Source organism: Carassius gibelio, chromosome A17, assembly GCF_023724105.1.
Source record: "Carassius gibelio isolate Cgi1373 ecotype wild population from Czech Republic chromosome A17, carGib1.2-hapl.c, whole genome shotgun sequence".
In the NCBI taxonomy this organism is placed as follows: domain Eukaryota; kingdom Metazoa; phylum Chordata; class Actinopteri; order Cypriniformes; family Cyprinidae; genus Carassius; species Carassius gibelio.
In genome coordinates, this window is record NC_068387.1 from 7811034 (window position 1) to 7824312 (window position 13279).

Below are 13279 nucleotides of genomic sequence, written 5' to 3' on the forward strand. Positions count from 1 at the left end.
AAGATTCATTTGCAACAATTACTATGTAATTACTCTTGTAATCATTACATGCATCAATGAAATGCTTGATTTTGATTGGTCATTCAGAACGAAGGCTGGTGAATTTATTTATTTATTAATTTATACAATTATGTTTTTACTGGATGCGGATGAAATGCAGTATCCATCTAAAGTCTTTAAAAGTATTTATATAAAGTTAAATATACATTAACGTCTAGATGCTTTGGTTTGTTTACACTTTCAAATCGTTGGCATGCTTTTAACACATGCAACTTATTTTAAAATGCCTAAATTTTTACATTTATGGATGAACTTAAAAATGTATTACTTCTTAAATGTTCCCTTATCATCGCTCTTTTAAAATAAATAGGGAATTAACATATTATTAATAATAATAAATTTACTGAATAAATAAAAACATATTCATTAATGAATAAATAAGCATTCTACATGGATAAAATTATTTTTACATCTGTATTTTAGTGGTCTACGTACTTTTTATTTTTTGTAACATGTCCATATTATTTTATTTTTTCTCCATTTCCATGACACGGACAATAGTACATGCATTGATTTTTTTTTTTTTTTTTTTTTTTTTTTTTGCATTGAAAACGTGAAATTCTTACTGCATTTCATAAATCATACGAGTACATTTATTGAATGATCTCTACTAGTACAATTTAAGAGTTTTAAAATTCGGACTTACCCAGAACCGTCAGTTTGGTCCCTTCTCCAAATTCTAGTTTTGCGTAGCTAGTACACGATGATTTACCTCATTACCTAAACCTCAACAACTAACAGCTAATAATGGGCAACGGTACACTGTTTTTTGGGGGCCCCTTTTCTGGTTGAGACCGTGAAAGCCATAGTGGCCTCCCAGCTGTTACCCAGAGAGGCCTCTTCTGAGCAGCAGCTATTACAGGAGGTTTTGTGTATTTAAATGTGCATTATGATTTTAACAGTAATTCAAACTAACCAAAAGGTAAATATACACAGTGGCCCCAAGAACAGTCAAAACACTGTAAAATAGGATAATAAAATATATATCAAACCAAATACCATATGCAGAGGTTTTCTGAGAACTAACCTCGCTGCTCTTCTAATTTCCTCAGTTAATATCAAAACAACTAGACATTCAATAAGTGTAGGTTATCATTAACTATGCACTTAGATTTAGCAATTAAAAAGTGGTCAAATGCATGGTATTTTAATTTTACATAACGTATTTTTGAAATCATATTGCAAACAAAATATTAAATTTAAATTAAATAAAAAATATAAAATTATTAAATATGCCAGAACAGGTACTTTTTGGGAGAAAGAGAGGGAGGGAGAAAGTGTTATGCTTTTATCCAAAGATTTATATTGCAAAAGAAAGATTTTATTCATGTTTATTCAAATGAACAGTTCACCTAAAAAAGTAAAAAGTGATTTATTTCTAATTACAATGTTTTAGTGACCAGTAACAGTGTATTGGCTATTGGTAACAGAATACAATCAACCAGTTACATCATTGTCATCATGTTGTTACTTAATTGAAAGCAATTGGGAGACCATTGTCAGTCCTATGAACTTTATTGGCTACAAATTGTCTTTTCCTTTTAGGCCTTTTGCAGATGCTTTTATTCAAAGCAATTCAAGGTATTCAATGAATTTATGCTCCCTGGGAATGAAACCTTTAACAGCAAGTGCCATCTACTCTACCAAAAAATAAAAGCTATCAAAATAGCTATTAGTCTTGAATTGGTGAACAATATGCCTATAAAAATAAGTGAGAATTTCCTTTGTGGGTAATATGCATTTATGTATAAAAAAAGGAAAGAAAATACAGTAAATCTTAATATGAGAAACAATGAGTTATATTTAGCTCTGTTAAGTGTGTTTTATTGGCATAGTAGTTTGTTATCGAATTGTAAGTATGTACAGTAGCAATGACATAAGAAATATATATATATATATATATATATATATATATATATATATATATATATATATATATTATCAAAAAAAAAGTACCTGCAGATTTTCACTGCGATACACACTCAGTAAAGAACAGAAAGAGAGAAATGAAATGAAATAGATAGAATCTTCAGTTATATAATCAAAGAGTAAATGAGTTTTCTTGGTAATTCCGTCAATCCATAATCCATAATCCATCTTCAGGTCATTCACTTTCCAGCTGAACCCTGTAACAAATATCACATGAAGATTGAGACATTCAGAAAAACACGTGACCAAACACTTATCGCTTCTGTTGTTAATATACTTCCAGCACTTCTGTTTGAAATTCTACATTATAATTACAAGTTTATCATCCTTACCTTTCTCATCACATACACTAAGACGACAAGACCATACAGTCCACTCTTAGCGATGAACACACCGTATGCCAGTTTCATCCACTGTGCTGAATTCACATAGCTTTCTGGATATTAAAAGAACAAATCATAACATATTAGTCAGCATGGCATTAATAATATACTTTTGACCTCTGACATCTAAAAAGAAAACAGCAAATCCTTACCTGGCTCATATTCATCACCTGTAATTAGAAAATAATGAATTAGAAGACCCAGTTATTCAAATATTAAAATTACTTGAAGCATGTATTGCAAAATGCTTTTTATTCACAGACAGCACTTTCTTTTATTTCATCTTTCAACTTATGTCTAATGAAATACCTTCAATTCCAATGATACTGCCGGATACGTTCATGTACTTGTCTGTTTCATAGTAGTATTTCACTGTACATGTGTAATTGTGTTTTGGTTTGAAATCTTTTTTAGAGACTTGAAGTCTGCTGGATATGCTGAACAATTTTGTGGCATTGTCTTTGATGGCATATGGGTCTGTCGCTATATCTTTTTTTAATTCATTGTTTCCAAGGCTCCATCTTATGCTCACATGGTCTGGGTAGAAGTCTTTGGCCACACACACAAGAGTGACTCTTTTCTTACAGCCAGTCTCGATTTCAGAGGGCTTCAGGATTTCTACTTCTGGTTCTTTTGTGCGATTAGGCTCTGTAAAAAAAATATTGTACATTATAAGCATAGGTAACAAAATGTTAGTATAGACATAGTATATACATTAACAATTTTTGGAAACCAATTTTTTCCATGATATTTCAGTCTGCTGAAATTAAACGATGATGATGATGATGATGATTGTTATATTTGTTATTGTTATCATTATTGTTAGGATTACTATTATTGTTGTTGTTGGTATTATAAAAGAAATTGCACAATTATACAATACCGTTTATAACCCCATTACACAATGCAAAATTCCTACTAAGAGCAGTTGCTTCTTCAACAGGAAAAGCACAGACAGCTAATGTAGTGTAGCTAATGTATCTGTACTCATAGCAATGATCTTACTTGATAGAGCATAAAGTATATCAGCAGTAGCACATGCTTATAAAAACACTGATTCATGTAGTGCACAAAAACAAGAGTTGCTAAAGAACAGCTAGTCGCAACACTCAAATCTACAAGAACTCATTATACATCACCAAAATAATCAGTTATTCTCATTATTACCTAACTCTTAAATTCTACTTTTGCCTCAATATACTCCTAATTTGTTGCACAGTTAGTTGTCATATTTAGTTATGAGGTAGAATTAAGAATCTAAAATATGGTCATTGAGAATAAAACATGTGCTTTATAAGCACTAATAAACAGCCAATATGCTAGAAATATGCAGGCTAATAAGCAACTAGTTCATAGTAAGAATTAGTCAATAAAAAACTGAAGTGTCATAAAAAATTTACTGTAAGAAAAAAAAAAAAAAACATTATTTTCTTTCTTACCCAGAACAGTAAGTTTGGTCCCAATGCCAAAGTATGCAGGTCTGTTGTTCACACTGCTCAACGGCTACAGTAAAACCCTTCCTATCACTTTAAACTGATTACATTCTTCATACTCTATGAATATGACATTCAGCATACAAATAATCATACCAAAATAAACCATTGACATTTGAGGGACATTTCCATGAGTGTCATATTCATGCATATCCATATAAGTTTTTAGAAACACAAGAACATTAGATGTCACCATATCAAATATTATGAGTGATAGTAAGGCAGATAACTTTCCTAAAGGCAGACTATTATCTAAACCTGTAATTCTTCAAACTCAGACCCCAAAACGCAGCACTGTTTTCAGCACAGGACAGTGACAGTGTTTTACTCTAATGCCAGTGTCTCTGACTAACTCATGCACCATTCACTTATTACAGTTTGGATTTAGTTGAAATGGTGAATTTCAGTATTAAGAAATAAAAGGACATAGTAAAGTTTTTACACACAAACGCATAGATCTTGGAAACTGATCAAATACCAAAAAAAAAAAAAAAAACACACAAGCAAACAAATCTTCTTACCTAAAACAGTAAGTTTGGTGCCATTGCCAAAGTATGCAGGATCACCATAGTTCACACTGATTCTAAGCTACAGTTAAAACCTCAAATAGAGTAGAGATCATGAGAACTATATCCTACTCTATTTAACTCCAGTTCTTCTAATTGACACCATAATTTTAGATATACTATTTATTTCAAAATCATTTAAGCTCTGAAAGAGCAGCATGCTCCATTTACTCACCTAAAACTGTCAGTTTAGTTCCACTGCCAAAGTATGCTGGTCTGGCATTGTTCACACTGATTTTGAGCTACAGTTAAAACCTCAGCTATAATGCAGATGCATGTGAATATTACCACTTATCCAACTATTCATATATTCTTAAAGATGAATTAGCTAGTCCAATCATCAATCATTTTAGATGTCCTAATAAAATCCTTTCAAATGATTAAATATCAGATTGCTTGATTACTCACCTAGAACTGTTAGTTTAGTGCCATTGCCAAAGTATGCAGGCTGCGTTTGTTCACAATGATCCTAAGCTACAATTAAAACCTCAGCTACACTGGAGACCATTGCCACTTATTCCACTTTATCTAACTTCATTTTTAAAGACTGCACATAGTATTTTCAGTTCTTCTGATTCATGAGAACACCATTTGCAGATATCATTTTAAAATATTAGGTTATGAATATCAAACATAATACTTAAACTACTCACCCAGAACTGTTAGTTTGGTGCCATTGCCAAAGTATGCAGGATTGAGATTGTTCACGCTGATTCTGAGCTACAGTTAAAACCTCAAATATACTGCAGAGCATGTGAACATTGCCACTTATTCCAGAAAATCTGGTTACATTCCTAAGACTAGACCTATTCTGCAATCTTAAATTACAAATAAAAAATATTAAGAGCTAAAATTCACACATAATACTCAAATGACTCACCTAGGACTGTAAGTTTAGTGCCATTGCCAAAGTATGCAGGATATCCAGAGGTCACACTGATTCTAAGCTACAGTTAAAACCTCAGCTACAGATGGATTAATTTAAACAGTGCCACTCATCCAACTATATCTGACCTCATTTTTTTAAGACATAATCAGATTCCCGAGAACTGCCAGTTCATCCAATACCAATTCAGCAATCTTAGATAGCACATAGCAATTTTACTTTGGTCAATGACCTCACAATGTTATTAATGCAGATCACTGAAATAGCATGAGGAGTGAAATTTTTCTTACCTAAGACAGTTAACTTTGTTCCATTGCCGAAATAAGCCTGACCATAACCAGAGTCACAGCATGCATGTGCTCTAACAAATTTACCCAAGACACCAAATGCTAAAGCCCTAGTATGTTTACTTCAATGCCCCTGCAAATATCACATAATTATCTACTAAATAACAATTATTTTAGTACTATGAGTGGTAATTAACCATACAATTATTTATACATCAGAGATATATATTTATAAAAAAGCAATACAATTTTGAAAACTGTTTCAAAAGAACCTCCTTTTAGACCTGAACAGCAAATAAACAGGATGTGTTTTAAATTTCCTAGTAAGTTCAAAAATATTATGTAAATGACTCACCTAGGACTGTAAGTTTAGTGCCGGCACCAAAGTGTGCTTCACTACCAAAGTTCACACTGATTCTATGCAACAGTTAATACTGCACCTCAAAACCAGAAAGTATTCTACATACCTCAATACATCTAACTTCGTTTCAAAGAATGCTTATCTCTAGATTGCTACGAAGCATTCAAGTCATTTCAGTTGAATATCATTTTAGATATCATAGAGCAACATTCATTTTTTTCTTAACTTCAGTGTGTCGTAAGTACATTGCACCTTGTCTAGCATAAAGATTTCAATGGCAATCGATGAAATAGCATGCACATTTTTGAATATTCTTACCCAGAACAGTGAGTTTTGTTCCATTGCCGAAATAAGCTGGATAACTACCACCAGAGTCACAGCACACACGTGCTCTAACAAATTCACTCAGGATGCCAGATTCAAGTCCTTTTTTTTTTTTACTTAAATGTCCAATGAATGCTGCTCAACTATATCCAATTCATTTACTTAGATTACTTATGGTAAATGTGCTTATATAACACAGAGACATCATAACTTAGAAGATCCATTTCATCAACATCTTATATCTACAATTCTGTATATCCTGCTAAGGTTTTACATAAGACACAGAATACTCAAATTACTCACCTAGAACTGTAAGTTTAGTGCCATTGCCAAAGTATGCAGGATTGCCAGTGTTCACACTGATACTAAGCTACAGTCAAAACCTCAGCTACAGTGGAGATCATGGAGACTTTGCCACTCGTTTTCTGACATAATTATAAAAATTTGATTGCTCTTACCTAAGACAGTCAACTTTGTTCCATTGCCGAAATAAGCCTGAGAAACACCAGAGTCACAGCATGCATGTGCTCTAACAAATTTACACCAAAGGCTAAAGACTGAGTATAGGGTTCTACCTGATTGCAATGTGAATATTACAAAATACATAGAGCAATTATTTTTAGTAGAATGACTAGTAATTTAGCATACAGTGATTTATGCATCAGAGAGATATACAAAAACAGCAATATAATTTTGAAAACTCTCAAAAATAAACTCATATTAGACTTGAACATCAAATAAGCAAGATGTGCTGCTTCTAAATATCCTAGTAAATTCAGAAATATTATGCAAATGACTCACCTAGGACTGTAAGTTTAGTTCCATTACCAAAGTGTGCTTCACTACCCATGTTCACACTGATTCTATGCAACAGTTAATACCTCAGATAATCAAAATCAGAAATGATACGTCTAAACCTTTAAAGAATGATTATCTCAAGATTACTGAGTATTACCATTCATTTCAATTCAATTTGATGCATTTCATTTATCAACGTTTAAAAACCCATTAGCCTCCATTTGACATAGTTCAGTACATTTTGATTTACAGTCTAGCATAGACATTTTTGTATAGTCTTACCCAAAACGGTTAGCTTTGTTCCATTGCCAAAGAGAGCTGGATAAGTACCAGAGCACAGCATACATTTGCACTGACAAATTCACTCATGGTGCCAAATCCAAGGCATTTTTTAGTTTTTTTTTTTTTTTTTACTTAAATGCCCATGAATTGTACTTGATTATATTGATCATATTTACTTAGAGTGCTCATTTGAGTCATTTCATAAATATAAAACACGAACAGTTACTTTAGAAGTTGGCATATTAAAAATCAACAAATAAACAAACATCACATAGTTACATTTCTGTAGTTTTCTGATTTACATAGCATGCATAATACTCAAATTACTCACCTAGAACTGTTAGTTTTGTGCCATTGCCAAAGTATGCAACACTGCCAGAGGTCACACTGATACTAAGCTACAGTTAAAACCTCAGCTGTAGTCAAGATGTTGTAGACTTTCTCACTCATTTTATCTGACATAATTTTAAAAATATAGAGCGAGGGATTTTTCTTACCTAGTACAGTTAACTTTGTTCCTTTGCCAAAGTAAGCCTGAGAAGCAGTAGAGTCACAGTGCACGTGCACTAACAAATTTACTCAAGACAGCAAGTCTTTAAAGCCTGGGTCATGCACATAGAATATTATTTTGAAAACGCAACATAGTGCACTTAACAAATACCATTTACTTCGGTCTAAATATCAACAAACACAATTTACTCACCTAGAACTGTAAGTTTAGTGCCTTTTCCAAAGTATGCTGGGTCGTACTGATCACACTGATTTTATGCTACAGATGAAACCTCCTCAAGATCTTTCCTACATATTTAACTTTTTACTTTTTAGTAACTTTGGGAACACAGCACTATAACAATTGTCAATCAAATGTCCAAGCGTGCCGTCTCAAATAAAGAATTGTTCAGAAGAATCAAAAAACCTCCTATTTTTTGTTGTTGAACTAGGCATACATTATGAAATAATAATAGTATGTTCTAATATTTCTAACGTATTTGCAAAGGTCAGCTTAGTGATATAAATTTGTTTTCTGTCTTACCAAGAACTGTTAACTTTGTTCCATTGCCGAAGAAAGCTTGACCTCCGCCAGAGTCACAGCATACATGGGCACTAATAAAATTACTCCGACTTTATGGACTTAAGTCTTGCATTTCTTCTAAACATTGAGGCTTGAGAAATGCTTAGCAATTCTATCTATGCCAAGGAGGATGCTTTTTACACTTGTACTTTTATGCATCATTATACTTATTTTACAAACGATAAGATTATGTCCTTAATTGCGATGTCAAATGATTTTAGTGAATTTTTCACCGTTTTCTGGCTATGATGCAGAAGGTTATGTAAAATAAAGTTAAAATATTTCTTACCTAGTACTGTGAGTTTGGTTCCAGTGCCGAAATGTGCAGGGTTGTAGTTGTTCACACTGATTCTACGCTACAGATAAAACGTCCTCTACTCTTAATACCCATCTACATGCCATCACTAGTTCAACAATACAAAAAAATTATATTTTCAAATGAAATAAAGAGTTTTGAGTCAGGAAGAACCCTCAGAGTGCATTAACTTGATCAGATTTGTCGACTTAAATAAATGCAATCAGCTATTTTGATTAGAAGCCACATTATTGATTAAGCATTGCCATTTAAACAATATGAAATGTGTCTCTTACCAAGTACAGTTAATTTCGTTCCTTCACCAAAATGAGCCTGAGCAGTATTTGACACAGCACACATATGCACTAATAAAACATCTAGGATGTCTGGACACCGATCAATGGCTGGTTACAGACTTATTTCCAAAAGAATTATCCACACACTTCAGCACCTAATAATATTTATCCAACAAATTCAGACAAAAAGATCTCACCTGTTACTGTAAGTTTAGTCCCACTGCCAAAGTGTGCAGGACTGTACTGATTACACTGATGTCAACCGACTGTAAAAAACTAAAGACTTTCTACAAACTACATCTAAACCACACTGGCTATTATACAGGTAACATGCTAAAAAGATTTATATTCATAAGCATTGCTTTTCTTACCTAAAACAGTAAGTTTGGTGCCGTTTCCAAAATATGCTTGCGTGTTTGAGCACAGAGTATCAAGACAGTATCACAAACTTCTCAAAAAAACATACCTAGCTATATTATGCAATTCCCATTGGTAACTGAATGTAGCAAATGCGTTATTTGCATTTAACTATTCTTTCACGTTTACAAAAATAGTTCTTACCTAGAACAGTCAGTTTTGTCCCTTCACCAAAGATAGCCTGGCTGCTTCCAAAACACAGCATGCAGGCTCACTAATAAAATTACTAGAACTTCACAACCCTTACATTTAACTAATTCTACACAGTTCTTCTCTCTCTCTCTCTCTCTCTCTCACTCTCTTTTATAAGTTCTTTGATATATTCACATTCTCTGTCGTCTCAAATGACACATTTTATGTTTTCAATCATGTTGCTTTAAATGAACAACTCATACTATTTTTTGCACTGTATACTCGTAACAGTTTCTAACTGAAGTGGAAGTAGTACTTACCAAGAACTGTTAATTTGGTGCCGTTACCGAAATAGGCTTGATAATTGGCACAGCATACGACTGTCATGTCAAAAAGGGACTCAAATCGATACTGAAATTGCACTGTACTTTTTAAAAAGCATTTCAGCATAGACTAATCTTAATGCACAATCATCAGCCACTTGAGCTCAATAAATATTTTGTTATTGTCTGATTATCTCATGCGGGCCTACATATTAGTAAAGTTAAACGTATATCTTACCTAAAACTGTTAATTTTGTTCCATCTCCAAAGTGTGCCTGATAAGCATTGTCACAGTGGGACAGTGTGCGCAAATTTTCGGCACAAGCTATGGTACAAATTATTTTTAAAATGTGTATCTGATTTGGAGGCACCTTCCCTACTGCTGTCATAGTTTAGTCAAAAAAGAGTATGAAAGATACAGGTCAGACAATATGAGCATTGGTCAGTAGACCCATTTATACATTAAAGTAGAATTGCCTAAAACAAACTTACCTAAAACTGTCAGTTTTGTTCCATTTCCGAAGTATGCTTGCAAGCCAGAAGCACAATGTTTCAGAGTACTCCGAAATTTGCGTTAGAATTATTATTTTTTTCCCATGATCATATAAAAGTCTGTTAATTCCATAATAGTTGTCTCCCAGCAGGCTGTTCAATGTAAAAGCATGCAAATCCAAAATATACACTGATTTGCTACAAGGTAAGTGATGATGTTTTCCAGGCAAGTCCAACTTCAAGTATCCACATGTATTTACCGCTGATAAAATGTGTTCAGATTCATTAAATTAATTATTTTAAATATTAAGAACCCTTCTCTCATAGATATCTATGATATTTAATGCTGGAATCCATTAGAAATGTCTGCAGTGTTTGTATTCATTGTCTCTGTCTAATTGACTGTACATGGAGGGAGGTTTTTGTACAGCGGCTCTATGGGAATGTATCACCGTGGCCCCCTGTCCCCACGGTGCTAAAACATTAGACAAAAACAAAAAATTCTCCTTCTCTCTTCCCCCCGACTCTTCCCCCAACCCCCATTTTATCTTTATTTTTCATCATTCTCTTGCACATGTTTCTTTTTTATGTCTATCTGTATACAGTCTGTGTTGCTATTTCTGTGATTACTGAGAATTTGGGCAGGTGCAGATGCCTCCACCTAAAAATGTCTCTATGACAGTTTGTGGACCCCTCCCACATCCTCATTAAACAATCATCAGGGTGCGGAGAGGGGACAAGTACTGTATTGGTTTCTTTTTTTATGTACTATAATGGAAAGTTGAATCAAATTCACCTCTAATTTGACTAATATACTGATTCAATATTCAATATTCTAAAAAATAATAATAATAATAATAAATAAAAAATGTAAAAAATCATCCAGCGATGTGCTTCCCTTTTCTTGAAAAAAAAAAAAAACATTATTCAAATTTAGTTTTAATATGCAGCTGTATTTCCATAACAAATTCCAAATAAATGAAGCCACTATGAAAGATTCAGTACTTCAATTCTATTATAATTCATATTTTCACAAAATCATGTAAAACTAAATAAGACAAACTGATTTGTAATGAACAACTTCTGTTTAACCTAATGACTCAACAAACAATCTAGATGTAAATGAAATACACATGAATGCAGGCAAAGTTGCAGTTTGTGGAGCATTGTACCATGTTCACTCTCAATAAGACACTGTAAATAAAGCATCTGCAATATTATAGCAAAAATCATAGACAAACTCTAATAACTCTGCATTATTGTTTCAGCAGTTTTACTTGTGTAGATGTGTGATAATAAAACATCTCAATCGTACAGAATCCTAAACATTATGTACACCATTTTCTCAATTCGGACATTCTGTTTAGTGACTTGTTTTACTCTCAGTGGGAAGTAGCAGCATTCTAATAATATTATAATATAATAAAATAATGATTCATTTATCCAATCTGGCAATGTGCCAACAAGACATGCCATAGTAATCAAAAGCTAAGCAAAAGTAACATTTCAAACACTTTGTTGCTATTGACTACAATTGTGACGTATGGAAATACATCAGGAATTGAATGCATCATCATGCCATCTGCTGCTGTAAATAGAGTATAAAAACAGTACTAAAACTGCTCATATCATCCTGCAGAGGTCAGCATATGATCTTTAATCCAGAGGATGATCAAATCAAATTAAACTGTACAGCTCTTCTGAAAGTTAACTGTATTTATGATGCAATACTGCAAGAAGAGCACTTTGCATTTAATAAGTTATGAACGTGTCTATGTGCAGAGCCAGAGTTAAGAATGCATATGAAAATGAAAATAAGTTAGAAATCTGAACATATTAATTGTACATCTCAATCTGATTATACAACAGTCACTTTGAGTCATGTTCAGAGCATCTGTTTATAGTTTGTCTGTGTTTGTTCCAGACAGAATCTAAGTCTGAGTACATTCTGCGAGAGACAGGGATTTGTCCATTTCTCTCTACATTTTATTATTATTATTATTATTATTATTATTATTATTATTATTATTATTATTATTATTATTATTATTATTATTATTCAGTAATAATAATTCAATGAATAATTCACTCATACATCAATTCTTTTAAAAACACAGTTTAATTTCAAAACAATGTGTGTTGGCTTGTCAGTTACTTCCGTATTACTGAAAAACTTTACAAAAGATGAATAAAAGATAGATCTATTATTTGTGCATGTGTGTGATTTATATACAGTATTTTAAAAAATGTGAGGTAACAGTTTCTGTTACAATAAGGGTGTGTATGCTAACGTAAGAATAAAGTGCTCGAGGAGGATCTGGATCAAATGAGGAGTTTACTGTATAACGAAGGAGAATACAGACAATATACCACACTTACAATACAATATCGGGTTAACATACAAATAACAGCATTACCATCACAATAGGTTAAGTTACAATCACGGACGAGGAAGAACTGAACAGAACGGGTATTTAAACACAGAGGAGGTAATCAGGGAACTGGAGACCAGTCAATTGCCAAAACAAGAAAAGGAAGATGACCAAATAAGGAAACAAAAGTTCATTAACGTAGCAGTTTCTATAAAGCCCTTAGTTTTATGATGCATTATAAGGGTATTATTAAGGTATTATAGTGAATGCATAATGCATTATAAAAAAAAAATAATAATAATATATATATATATATATATATATATATATATATATATATATATATATATATATATATATATATATATATATATATATATATATATATATATATATATATATATATATATATTATGTTATATCAACTCATGAATAATCATAACAACAATTACGATACATCATGATACTTACGTATTTGTGGTTATAAGTTTAAGAGTATGATTATTTATAA

The 13279-nt window shown here is 32.4% G+C and overlaps 1 gene segment (V, D, J or C); it reads right to left on the reverse strand.

Moving 5' to 3' along the window:
• Positions 1-568: 568 nt before the first annotated feature.
• Positions 569-10308, reverse strand: LOC128031703 (T-cell receptor beta-1 chain C region-like). The segment is given in 5 exon segments: positions 569-2186; positions 2322-2425; positions 2525-2542; positions 2682-3020; positions 10143-10308. Coding segments are annotated over 5 exon segments (630 nt in total).
• Between the last annotated feature and the right edge of the window lie 2971 nt (positions 10309-13279).